The sequence below is a fragment of the Gadus macrocephalus genome, chromosome 9 (genome assembly GCF_031168955.1).
Source record: "Gadus macrocephalus chromosome 9, ASM3116895v1".
Lineage (NCBI taxonomy): Eukaryota > Metazoa > Chordata > Actinopteri > Gadiformes > Gadidae > Gadus > Gadus macrocephalus.
The window spans coordinates 3,620,345-3,633,765 of NC_082390.1; the positions used below are offsets into that span (position 1 = coordinate 3,620,345).

The 13,421-nt window shown below is 45.0% G+C and overlaps 3 protein-coding genes across 6 annotated transcripts in view; all 3 read right to left on the reverse strand.

The window, feature by feature from the left end:
- The window catches only part of sin3aa (SIN3 transcription regulator family member Aa), a 533,056-nt gene that overhangs the window by 42,633 nt on the left and 477,002 nt on the right, over positions 1-13,421 (reverse strand). The window lies entirely within an intron of this gene.
- The window catches only part of ptpn9a (protein tyrosine phosphatase non-receptor type 9a), a 282,448-nt gene that overhangs the window by 13,773 nt on the left and 255,254 nt on the right, over positions 1-13,421 (reverse strand). The window lies entirely within an intron of this gene.
- On the reverse strand, positions 6,041-13,225 carry snupn (snurportin 1). 3 transcript variants are annotated; one of them, XM_060060298.1, is made up of 9 exons: positions 13,069-13,225; positions 12,099-12,273; positions 11,339-11,525; positions 10,959-11,063; positions 10,020-10,116; positions 9,441-9,538; positions 9,164-9,241; positions 8,577-8,657; positions 6,041-7,465 (listed from the first exon to the last, which is right to left on the reverse strand). In XM_060060298.1, exons 2-9 carry the CDS (start codon positions 12,254-12,256, stop codon positions 7,115-7,117), a joined length of 1,155 nt encoding a protein of 384 aa, XP_059916281.1. In that variant the 5' UTR covers positions 12,257-12,273; positions 13,069-13,225; the 3' UTR covers positions 6,041-7,114. The 3 variants fall into 3 exon arrangements, with proteins under 3 accessions (XP_059916281.1, XP_059916282.1, XP_059916283.1); XM_060060299.1 differs by having other exon boundaries at positions 12,099-12,270; positions 13,069-13,182; XM_060060300.1 differs by having other exon boundaries at positions 12,099-12,270; positions 13,074-13,157.

Sequence of the window (13,421 nt, forward strand, 5' to 3'; positions counted from 1 at the left end):
AATACAAGACGATCAGTGATGGGCCCCAGGCCCCGGGCAGACAGGACGCCACTGTCTCTCCACAGGAAGGCCCCGGGCCTGCCAGACAACAGGGGCCTCTCCGGGCCCTTTAGTATGCACAGGGTGTGTTTCCCAGATCCGCTCCTGCCTCGCTGGTCACCCGCCGCGGTCGGAAGGGCAATAAATAAATTAACTAAATGTTGGCCGTCTTCTTTCGAGTGAGTGAGTGAGTGAGTGAGTGAGTGAGTGAGTGAGTGAGTGAGTGAGTGAGTGAGTGTGTCTTGCTTGGGCTACCCTTTCAAAAAGGCCATCAAGATGAAGAGGAATGTGCACATTTAAAAGATGAAAAACATAAAACAACTCATTTGATCCTTTCTCATTGTGGGCTTTAAAGTCATTCGGTCTTCATCACATTGATTGAAGACGACAATAGTTATTGTGGCACGGAGCTGGTGGTCTGGGGCTTGTTTCCTTTCCGTTATTTAATTACACTTCAGTGGGGTCTTCTTAAAAACGCAGCCACAGAAACCGAAGATAAAGAAGCCGTTGTTAATAAAAAAAAGACTGAAAGTTTGGGCCATAAAGATCAGCGTTGTGCTCCCGGAGGCCGGCTGAGGTCAGTTCTGGTCACGGGCGTTGTTCAGCAGAGCTACAAAATAACGATTTGAAAAACAATCATTATCCTTCCCCGAAACTAAACGTGGGAGGTCAGTCCGTCATGGTGACCTCACTTTGAAAGGTGGAGCAGTGAGTGACTAGAACCTTCCGGTCAACATAGAAATGCCAACGCGAATCAAAATGCCGATGGGGAATGTCAATGAATGGCCAGGTGAAGTGATAACTTTGATTACACAGTCTGTCAGATCGCACACGCCTTTGCCCCTGAAACGTGTTCCGTGTTCAAACAGCAGCAGCAGCAGCTGGTGGATGTCTGAGACTACGGTCTCTGAACACGTTTAGCCCTACACTAGCCCCGCCCCTTCCTGCCATCCCACAGTCACCAGGTGCACTCTGCAATCTCATGGGTCCATTGACAAGGGTCCGATTTTGAGCCTCCTTTAAAAAGGAGAACAGACAACCTTACAACAACCTGCCGCCCTGCTCAAGTCAGCCGTCCGACCCTCCAAGGAGTGAAGCCCTGAAAGGGAGAGGGGTTTAAGTGGCTGCCGGTGGGGTTTATTTTGATGACAGCGGTGGTGAAGACGTGCAGGCCAGAAAGCGACTTTCGCTGAATCGGATACATAAATATTTATCTGGCTGCTTCATATTTTCTCTACAGCGGGGGCCTCATTCACTCAAAACACAAAGTAATCCATTATGCATTCCCAAACTACTCGGGTCTCGTTTACACGGCTCCGCAAAGACAGAAGGGTTCTGGTAAATATGACCGACTGGTCTGCTTTAAAACATGAGACAGCACTTGTCCTGGCTGACTTTCTGTGTGTGCTTGCATGCACGTCATGTGTGTGTGTGTGCGTACACAGACATTCAGACATACAACAGTGAGCCATTGTGTCGAAAAAGGGTGAACACCCAATATGCTGTTGGTGGTGTATTTGCATACATTTCCTGGTGGGTGTGATGTTGGTATCTTAACGCTGGTTTCATGTGTAGAATTGCCTGAAAACCTGGTTACAGCGTTTACATGACGAGGTTTATCGGATACGGATCGCTTTTCTATGCATCATAACCGGGTTTCCCCCCCCTGGCGAGAAACCAGCTTGTCTCTCCCGGGTGCATGTGTACGTACATGGTGACAGGATGCTGTTACATAAATGGTATTGGCGCTGCCGTCGCAGTCATTTCCATGCACTTGAGGTTGTTAGGCAATGCCTGCCAGAACGTCAAGTAAGCGATATCTGTCCCTGTGTTGAAACTAGATGAGCCAGTTAGATAAGAGCTTGTGTCCGATGTATGCCATTTGGATAGGATTAATTTACTTTATCCGAATGTAAAGTAGAAAATCCTTGACGTAACAATGTAGCACTCCAAAAATACTCTTAGGAATGTTACAAACACCTTTCAGGGTCTGATAGGCTACAGAATACCTTTTTGTGCTTACAGAGAAGAGAGATGAATTTCTATCCAGCTTTTACAGTTTTATATCTTGGCACACACACCTAGTATTAAATGACACACCGTTACACAATAGACTACACCATTATTGTGCAGGCCCGTTTGAGGAAACTGAGACATTCCTAGTTTACGATGAGATGAAAAGGCCAGATGACTGACACACACACACACACACACACACACACACACACACACACACACACACACACACACACACACACACACACACACACACACACACACACACACACACACACACACACACACACACACACACACACACACACACACACACACACACCTGTCCTAACATTGATTGGCAAAGATAAGACCCACACGTTGGCAACTGCATGAAGCTGAATTTGAAAGCTTCCACTGTATCCTCATCAGTGAGTGAGTTCAGTAATAAACACTATGTCCAAATGCCTTAAAGGACTCCAGTGATGTATGGATTGATGTTACAAAGAATAAGTTGATGAAAGTTTTAACACCTTGTTTATATTAGCAAACAAAGAGCTCAACCACGCTCGGCACATTAGACTAAAGTGGTTCTAGCCAACCCTAACCTTAGCCTCCGGTCCTTTGGATTAATGACGGACACAAACCAAGACACCAGCCAAGCCGCCCAAGCTACCCACCAGAATGCATCACCTGGTTGGCTGATCTACATCTGGGTGGGAAAACCTCCTACTCGCATTGTCATTTCAAACGTTACAACGACAGCACAGGAGTCATGGAGTGCGGCTGTGATTAAAATGGCCTCCTGCTCGGCTCCTGACAGAAGGTCAGAAGGGACCGGTCTTTGATTACCGATGCCATGCCGATCTGTTTACAACAATGGGGCTGCTGTTGCCAAGTGACGATTCACTTCAGCTCAGTGCCCGGTCAGTCCAGCTGGCACGAGTCAATACCACAAACAGGAAGTCAATGATGATGTCTCTCTCACTCTCTCCCTCAACATCCCTTACTTTTATGTTGTCCTTCTGCTTTTGTTCCGTTTAAGTCAAACATTGGCCTTTTTTTTTCTATATGAAAGGCTACATGGGTGCACGGCTCACACATGCCTACTTGTTGTCCACACACAATTATTTCAACAGCTGCTTTTAGAAATAAGTTTTCCAGTCCACCATTCTTTCCGAGGCTCCCGAGAGGGGGACACACACACACACACACACACACACACACACACACACACACACACACACACACACACACACACACACACACACACACACACACACACACACACACACACACACACACACACACACACACACACACACACACACACACACAGGAAATGAAGGAGCCAGATAAGGCTTTCTGCGTTGTGAGGCGATGATGCAGGCATTCAGGAAAACAAGATTGCAACAAGGCTTTAGTGCATATAGTGTCATCAGCAGAGAGAAAAGGGATGCCATAATTAGTAGCTTACAAATCATCATCATAAAAAGGGACGCACAAAAGTCGTCCGGCCCAGATTGCTCATAACACTAATGTATTTGCTGGGTGTTTCTGATACATCCACGTTGTTCTATGAACCAGGTGCCTATAGGCATGGCACAAACAGTCGACACATGCTCTATAAACAGCCTATGGACGTTACAGTTCAGTTAGGCAGGCACTTATGATCAGTGGTGTCCTATTGGGTTTGGGAAATAGTTTGTAGCAAGGGGGGTGGGGAATATAATGTAATGGAATCACATACATACACACATACACACATACATTTGACATTACGACACCAACACATGTGTTTGTGGAAAATGTGTAAAGGCTATAGCAGGCCAAAGCATTCCACATGCAATTAAAATGCATCATCATTTAACAAACGAGTCTGCATATAGCAGCATATCCCTATAGGCTGCTTCCTATCCTTCTACCAAATAGAACCACAATTCAGGACGAACAGTATGGAACAATCGTTGAACGCATTATACAATGAGTATGCCTATGCATAACACTCATTCACGTCTGCAATTAATGTTTTACATTCGTGCGGGAGGAATGTAAAGACAGTCGCACCCGTGGCCTGTTTCGCAACAGTCCACGCACAACACGAGAACCCCAGGGATGCAACACGCAACAATGGGCCAGTAATCGATGGGATAACCTGCTTTACCTGCGACAATATGTGTAGCGATTAGCCATTTAACCATTGCAAGGAGATCCCGAGTCGCAGCCGTAGCCATGCGCAACACACAGCCCCCAATACAAACACATAGGCCTTCGGTTTCAGACGTATGACAAGAAATAAGGGTAGCGATAAAGGGATAAAAAAGGCATACCTGTTCTTCCTCCGCTGTTAAACTCGCTGCCATCATTTTTTTTCTCGGATCTCAGCACACCTTGGTCAAGATGTGCCCCTCTCATGAACCGATCAAGGCGACGTAGATGAGTTTTCCTCGTGTCGTGAGGGCTTTTCAGGGGTTGTCCTTTGACGCTAAATAGTCAGCATTTCAAAAGGGTCCCGGAGAAGCTGGACATTTATTTCCCAACGAGTGTTATAACGCTGTATGGTTGTTGGACACAGATGCATTTAGTCCTTAAGCTACCTTACAAACTTAAAGAATTAAAAAAAGAAAAAAAAAAAAGCCAAATTTCTCGGCCAAATTCGCCAATGGGAAAGGACTTGATGCGCGAATAGCCAAAGGATACAGTACTGGGAACTTCACTACAGTCTACTTGCTTTTCGTATCCGACCACAGGCCTATGGATAATTGAGTCATCCATGCCATGAGTTGCAAGTTTTATCCCTAAACGTCGCCTTTATATTGTGAAGCGTAGCAGAAAAAACATCGGATGGGTTCGTATTCGGGGTGATGGCCTGCCCCCTGGCGGTCACAGTACGGCATGACAAACTCACGACATCCGCCTCCATTCATAAAAACAGCGAGTCGAATGAGGCACCAATCGTCTCACGAACACGAAAGACAGCCCATCCCACTCCAGGGGTACACTTTCACATTCTTTGCAACATTTTTTTATGGCTCAGACTGATTATTTTTGGAATACGCCTTAAACATTCCGTCAGCAGTAGGAGCACACAGCAAGTTGTATTTGTCCAACTTTATATAAAAAACTATTGGCACACAGCTTTCGCCCAATCCCCACGAAACACGCAATCCAGAAGGATTGGGATGATAGTGGGGCATCAGAACATGTTCACCAGAAGATCGTGGAAGAGGGTGTGTGGGAAATGAGTGGCAACATGCATAGAAGCGCTGTTTTCTAAATAGAAAGAACAATCGATTTCCTGTTCACTTCTGACATGCTGTTGGGGACGACGTGATTGGATAAACCCCCAGGGGCTACATTGATATGTGTTTTCTATTGCCCTGTGTGTCTTTTAAAAGCGCTCCTAATTTTGGATCAATGCCATCAAATATCCCAACGGCTATGGATTTCCCTGGAAGGGAAATTTATTTCAGTGATCTCAAAGAATTCCAATGATTAGGGCTACTGTGAGGGAATGTAAAGCGGCTACGCCAAAAATATCACGTCATCAGCGGTTATAAACAACAAATGGTACAGCTTTTGCTGAACAGTTTAACTGAAATAAACCTTGACCAAGAAGGCTCCTATTTCATTTAACTGAATATATGCTGGCGAGGCACAGGAGAGAAAGCAGCTCTTCTGCCTTCTCTGACAGGGGGTGTTCTCAAAGATCATAGGCCTACTGTCTTATAGTAACCTCGCGTTTGTGTGCGTGCGTGCGTGTGTGTTTGAGAGGCCGAGAGGGCAACGTGTGACTATGGAATGAGAGGTGCAGGGTTCTTGGAAAGTGTGACGATGACGAACGCTGTAACCACACGTGTAACGTTTTATTTCCCCTCAGAACTCTCGGTTGTGTTTTGATTTTCTTCACTGATATCGGAGATGTCAGCCTTCTTGACCCATATGGCATATCCATGCTCTTTATCACATTAAAGGAGGCACATTTAACCAATCAGCCAACCAGTAATTCATGTGAAATATTTTATTACTATTCCTTAGGGCTGCACGAACATTATTCAGGTGGAATAGAATAGAATCTTCGAGCTATCCAGTGAATCCTGTCCGTTAGAGAGAATCCTCTGAATAAGTAGGCCTACTCACCTCAAAAGAAAAGCAAGGTACAAGTTAAAAATAATAATTGATCAATGAAGTGCAATGTGGATACACTGGATTCTCTATATAGATGGGAATAACATGAATACACCCATGTTGCATCGGTATGCAGAAATAAGACACTTGCATATCTTAACCTAATCGGAAATAGCCTCCTCAAATGGTGACCCTCTCACCCCAGTACAGTAAACATAACAGGTATAAGCAAAACGTTTATTTCCAAGAAGCATACAGTATAAAACAATCCATTTGTCAATTACAACCCCCCCCCCCCCCCCCCCCCCCCCCAACAATCAGTAAAAGTCCACCGTGAATTCCCCTGAAGTCATTGAATCATCCGAGTGGCGGATGGTAGCTCCCCGATGCAGTGGATCCAATGACACACATCCCTTCCTAGCCATTTCACCGTAGGCACAGTGACTCAGGTAACACTGTGGCACCGGATGCTGATGTCGTAATAGCACGTGATTAGTTGGAACAGTAGCTGTTAGTCTACACACACTTCGCAAAGAAACTTAAATTGGTGTTTTTAGCGGTGTGCGAATTATTACTTTTTTTTATTTAGTGCAGAAGTGTTCTGGTGGAGTGAATTTAAAACAATTGTTTAAAAATCTAGCATTTTTCACCTAAAATTACGTGACTCAAACCCCCCGATTCAACATCAAGCGCCAGTAGAAACGCCCAGTAACTCATCTCAAGATTCCCGATGGAAATCCACCTCAAAGCCCAGCGTCCGGTTTCCAGTCAGGCCGTGTCCCAGAAGAGCGGCTGAGAAGGATCAAACTGGGTCTTGAGTGACACCGGGCCCGACGTCCTCCCACCGTTCGTCCTCCAAGGTCGATCCGCCTCCACGCTTCCAGGGGGAGGGGAGAGGAGAGACACCGGGGCCCAGACGGCAGACATCCACCAGCCGACCCAGAGTCACCGCTCAGCCCTCCATCCCGGCCTCCCCGACGACGACGACGACGGCGACGGGGGGGGGGCGGGGCAGAGCGGCCGCGTCCGTCTCGGGCTCGGCCTCCGGGACGCTGGGCGTGGACAGGTACTCCAGCTCGTAGCCGCCGTCGAGGGCCCCGGGGCGCACCTCGCTCGACGGCTTCTTGTGCTCCAGGATCTGCCGCAGCTGGTGGTCGGCGTACTCCGGCCGCGCGGTGAGGGGCCCCTCGGCCACCCGGATGCCCAGGATGTCGGGCACCATGTAGGGCCGCAGCCAGCCCACCAGCGGGGTGCTGCCCGGGGTGTAGTGGGTCTGGCGGTGGTAGAAGAGCAGACCGTCCACCTGGGGAGCACCGGGACAGGCTGGGGGTTGGCTCGAGGACGATATACACGTCCACACCAACACGACTCACGGTTCACACAGTGGACCGGCGTGAGGTATACAACCAGGATATACGCTGTACGCTTATTAAAGCACACGTTGTCTTATTAGTGGAAAACGTGGAACAAGGAAAAGTGTGAGAATTGAAATGTAGTCGGGTGGAAAGCATAACTTCCTGGAGCTTCTGAGGGCTGAACAAGCAAGAGTGCTTCAGTCCCTACTGCCCGCAGACCAGATCAGGCGAAAGATAAAAGATTTTTTATTGATTTTTTTCTCTGTCACTTTCTTTCATTATGGAACGGATCCCTTTCCATAATGTTGTCGGACACTTGAAAAGCAAATGAGCCCAGCAGTGGCAAAAACAAGCACTTTAAGAGGACCTTGCACTTTAAGAGGACATTGACGGGACCACATTGCCCAGCAGTTCACACTGCAGCCGTGAACAGGCTGCCATGACTGAAGCACTCAGGGATGGCAGATTAATCGAATTTTGATCGCGATTTCGATCTTAGCGTCAAACGACCAGAAAACGAATATAATCTAATTAGAATTATTTTTTTTTATTAAATGTTTTAGAGAAAGTGCAGCTGGATACATATACATATGTACATTATTTTTGAATTGAACATTTTCTTTTTGACCATTTTGTGTATTTTTTTAAGGCAAAATTTCTCTAAGTCCTCAGTTACGAAGTGTTTTTTGGTAGAGACACGCTGAATAAATACATCATGTGTTCAAACTCAGAAATAATCGTTTGAGTAATCTCGATTTCAATATTGACCAAAATAATCGTGATTATGATTTTTTCCATAATCAAGCAGCCCCAGAAGCACTCCAGCTTAATAAGGGAGCATCATGTCTGTCATCATCGCCTGGAACGGTCAACTAGCCCCAAGATTATCGTTAAATAGGGTCCATGTTGAAAAACAGTGAATTCATCCTTTAGTATTTAGTCATTTTCAAAGAAGATCTGTTGAAGGCCATCCGACCACATAAATAACTGGGATCTTAAACAGACACATTTGTACGCCGCACACAACTGCAAAACATTTGCTGAATAGACCAGACTCACGTCGAAGTCGTAGCCTGAGATCAGCGCCTTCTGGATTGATTCTGCAGTACATTCCGTACTTTGAAGACTCACAAACCGGAACTGTGGAGTCAGTAAACAAACAGCGATAGAATGCCATGTTATCCCCGGACACATTCACATGACAGGAAAGATAAACAGTCTCCAAGGAGTGTTTACCGTGAGCCTTCGGGATACCTTGAACCTTTTGACATGCATCCAGGGAAGATAAGATATTAAGATAGGTGGAAAGATATAGGCCATTGGCCAAGACCTATCGCAGCTCTACTGAACATAATAGATCTAAACTGATGCAGCTCTAACCTTTCAAAATATCAGAATTTGGATTTGTTTTACCTTGTAAAAAGTACTTTGTACAGTCACATACACTGAAACATAAATATTGATAACTGATCATAAATACAATTTTGCTTGAGTTTGGTATAAACCTGAACACAATGAACTAAATCAAAATAATATATACAACACCTCAAAACTACCTCAATAACGCCAGAAGCATTGAGTGATGAGCAAAGTGGCTCAACGTAAGCATTGAGGGTTTTGGGGGAGGGGGGGGGTTGGATACTGACCGGGTTGCGTTTCGTGATCACAGCCAGACCTTCTGCCTCCTCCGCCTTGGACTGTAGCCAGTAGAAGCGGAACTCGGTCTGTTGATGACAAAACAAGCACGCCGTCTCCAAGTCATTAACGGGGAAAAATCTGCTCAGACTTAAAAAAATAAAACACACGTCTTGAAGCCACCGTAGGAGGGCTGACGCCCACGTGCAGAGCAAGAGGCCCCGGTGCTCGCGGAAGGGGAGGTGTTCTGAGAACAAGGGATTCTGGGTAACGGAGGTGCAGACTCACGGGGCAGTCGTACACAGGGTGGCCTCTCCAACACATGACGTCCAGCATGTAGAAGGTCCGGTCCACCTCGCTGTAGATGCAGTCCAGGATCGTGTAGTCTGTGGAAAACGGCCGCACAAGAGGTTCTTTAGTATGTGGGCACCAAGACTGGTTCGGTGGAGGGTTTGAGGTCGAAACTGGCATAAAAGGAGCAATCTCAAAACTGAAGTCGTTATAATGAAAATGAATGCCGTGCAGAGACAATAGATGATGCACACCGCTACAATGTTAGTGGTCAGACTGTTTATGCCACGTTACTGAGGAAATAAGGAAACTATCCAGTTTCATCCGATCATCAAATCCTCACGTTAATACGTACATTTCTCAAAATATTTACATTTTCCCTCTTTTAAAGGAGAGACTCAATTTCCATGTAGGTACCGATTACCTCCAAATGTTTTCGGTGACCTGCCAAGTTCGGAGTCAATATTATCATCAACATAACATCATCATCAACCATTTTTTTCCCCCCAGCAAACATTTGTTGAGCGTCTGTCTGTTTGCTCTGTCGCTAAGCAACAGGCCGGTGGCTCCGCCCACCTTTCCCCAGGGCGGAGTTGTGGCGGTTCCCGCCGGGCAGGTGAGAGGGGAAGCGGTTGACGCAGTAGCCGCCCTTGGTGTACGCTGCAGTGGAGCCCTGCACAGAGAGACGATTCAAGATCCAACAACTTTATTAGTTACGAACGCACACAAAATGTACGGGACCGCGACAGCGACAATGCTTAACAGGATTGTGCAAAAACAACCACAGCAACAGTATTTACGATACAAAGAGGCCGCACTTTTCGCAATAGTAGGGAAGAGATACATCCTGATGGCAGGAAAAAAAGAAACGCACACACAAACACACACTATTGATCCACTTTAGCTTTAGCTTTCAGCTTTTATACCCTCAAGCAAAAAGTGGTAGTTTGCAGTTTGTAACATGATGGTATTAAGTTCCCTAAGAGATCGCGCCAACCCACTTGTTATTCAAGTATTTTCAGCGTCAATACCCGTTAAGTTATATACATATTGAAGAGAGTGTCAATGTGGAATCATGCCAGAGCCCTCCTTCAGCCTAGCAGTCAGGCCTCGATAGGAAAGACAAGCCTTTATAGGGGATTTTTAAATTAAGGCTGAATACTAGGAATGCAGATCCTGAATGGATGCTGGTAACCTCTACAGGATCTTCCTTCCCCCTGTATTTCCCGCTCTTTTAACTAATGTGTTTCAGATGAGCTGAATAAGCCCCTTTTGTTCCCGTTTTAATTTGGGGTTGGACTGAATTCTGGTTCATTCTGGGAAGTATTCTGAATTCTTAAAGATGGAGCATCAAAAGCAACATTTTAAAATGGTGGCGGATAATATAGCTATATCTTCACATAAAACTGTTCTTCATCAGCGGCTCCTTCAAGATTTTTTCTTTGTTACTTCCTGGGAAACTAACGAACACACATTTATTTTCAAAGTAGGAGATGAGGTGCATAAGGCTCCTACCTTGGAGGCAACAATAAGTGATCTCTTCCCCACGGGACAAACCACCATTAGCCAATCAGTGTCCAGCTCTGTAGGGACATCCACCAACCACTCTGACAGCATCAGCTAAAAGAAGCACAAATACACATCCAGCATTATTCATGTAAAAAAAGTAAACAAAAACAAGCCAGTACGATTTTTCAGAAACGATTCCACTGGATGAAAACATTAAGAGCAGAGCAACAGTGCCCCCTTTTGGCAAAAGAAGATACTTGATATCTTTTTAGTTTTATATTATTTTATTTTTATATTATTTTTCAACACTACTGGTGTTGCTGTAAAAAACAACAACGTTTTTTCTTGTTTGGGAAGTTTACAATCCACACACAAACAACACCAACCTGGTTGGCGTAATGCCTCGGTAACTTCCTCTTCTCTATCTCCATCCCTTCATCTTCCTCCCCCTCCTCCTCCTTCACGCCTCCTTCCTCCTTCTTCTCCATCTCCTCCTCCTCCCCATCACTGTCTGGCCCCGCCCAGTCTCCTTCGGCCAGACGCCGAGCGTGATTCACATAGTTGAGCCTTTTGCTGCACGCACACACACACACACACACACACACACACACACACACACACACACACACACACACACACACACACACACACACACACACACACACACACACACACACACACACACACACACACACAAAAACAATGGCCGAAATGCAACAGTTGTCTAATAAAGCATAAACAACTTACAACACTAAGACAGAATACACACGCACACGTCCAACAAAATAATGGCCTAAAGGTAACAGTTGTCTAATAAAGCATAAACAAGTTACAACAGTGAGACAGGCGAGCATGTGCGTGTACGCAGATGCAAACAAACGTCTGTGTTTGCGTAAACAATCAACACAAATAACGTAGTCACCACTAAATGCTTCAGTTTTAGCTTGTTTGTTTGCTAGGTTAGGTCAAAAGCCTACAACAAGCCTGCCTATAGGTAAACATTGGGGTTTGCGAACAGAAGTTTTCATCTGGTCAACAACACCCTAACCCACAAGAGTGCAAATGAACACAGTGAGCTAAATTATCTCATGGGAACTCTTACATTTGTTGGTCTTGATTGTCATGGATTAAAGTAAACAAACTCACGTTTTCTGAAGTTCCAGGAACCGCCTGCGTCTCTCGCTCTGCTCCAACACGCTGAACTTGCTCTTGTACTGGGCCAGGCGGGGGTGGGCACTGGACGTGCTGTTGGGCACCTTGGAGACCGCGAAGCTGGCTGACAGGGCTCTGGTCAGGTCGTCCATGGTGGCAGGTGGTACTGCTTGAAAAAATAATGAGAACGATTTGAGAGTAAGAAAATAGGCATTTGCTTTCAATACTGATGCAGTATGATTGTTATACATTCTGCAGACTCAGGTAGGTTGTGTTTTTGTTCGTTATCTGAAAGTTCGTTACATCATGACATACAACCATGAAGCAATATAAATAAATAGGTTAAAAAACTGAGTTGTCTTGTATGTTTAAGGGTTAGATTAAATATTATTTTGCAGAGCATGAGGATTGATTCGAATCTTTATTAAAAAGATAACTTAAACTCCTTTACATACGAATTATTTATATGGATTGTGTAAGTCACTGCTGCACGCACTGTATGTCATCTATATAATTCAGCTTATTATTGAACACGACTGAATGAATAAAGTTCATTGAATTAAATGCTTCCATGAAGATTTGAAAGCAGATTTGATTGGACTCTCCTAAGTTACTCCAACTGGCTTTTTGTTACGTACTTCAAACGTTACCTTGGAATACACATAGCAACTAAACTGGCAGATAACTAGTTACTACGTAGTTACACTACTACGTGTGATAAAGAAACTAGTTTATGTATCGGCCTCTTATTTATCACTCTAGAAACGTAGCACGTCCATGAGGCTGCATCTCCAGCTAACGTTGATTTCGCTAGCTATCCAACTTAGCGTTCAGAGAAAGTTACATGAATTTACTCTTTTTAGCCGAGTTACAGCCCCCTTATTATGGTACGTGAACCACACAATCTGTTCAGAATCCACACAGATAGATGAAATAACAAATGGAAATGCATTAGCATCGATACCTTACGAGCGAGATGCTGCAGGGACGTCAGGATGTCATTTTCCCACAGAAACCCACACGCCTCATTGGTAGTTCATAAAGCTTCTGCGCCGCGCCATCTTGAGAAGGTCGTTTGGTATTATTCTAAATATGAATGTAAACAGTGAATGCAGACTATGGCTAAAGCACCTTAGCGAACAGTTATAATTAAAACAATGCGAGAATATGTCCAACCAGGAACATTTAATTGATACAAATACATCAGGCTGTTCAAGAATACGTATGTTTATTTAATTGAGTGTACCAAAAACGTATGACTTAAGGTAATAAATATGTATCACATTTAACTTTGACTTTTGCTCCTATATTTTGACT

Bases quoted from the DNA above. Each gene is read 5' to 3' on its own strand.
- snupn (XM_060060298.1), bottom strand. From the start codon at position 12,256: ATGGACGACCTGACCAGAGCCCTGTCAGCCAGCTTCGCGGTCTCCAAG. The intron at 8,658-9,163 runs GTCAGTATCCAA...CTGACTCCACAG, and splicing joins TGATCACGAAACGCAACCCG to TTCCGGTTTGTGAGTCTTCA. The intron at 7,466-8,576 runs GTGAGTCTGGTC...GGTGCTCCCCAG, and splicing joins TCTCAGGCTACGACTTCGAC to GTGGACGGTCTGCTCTTCTA.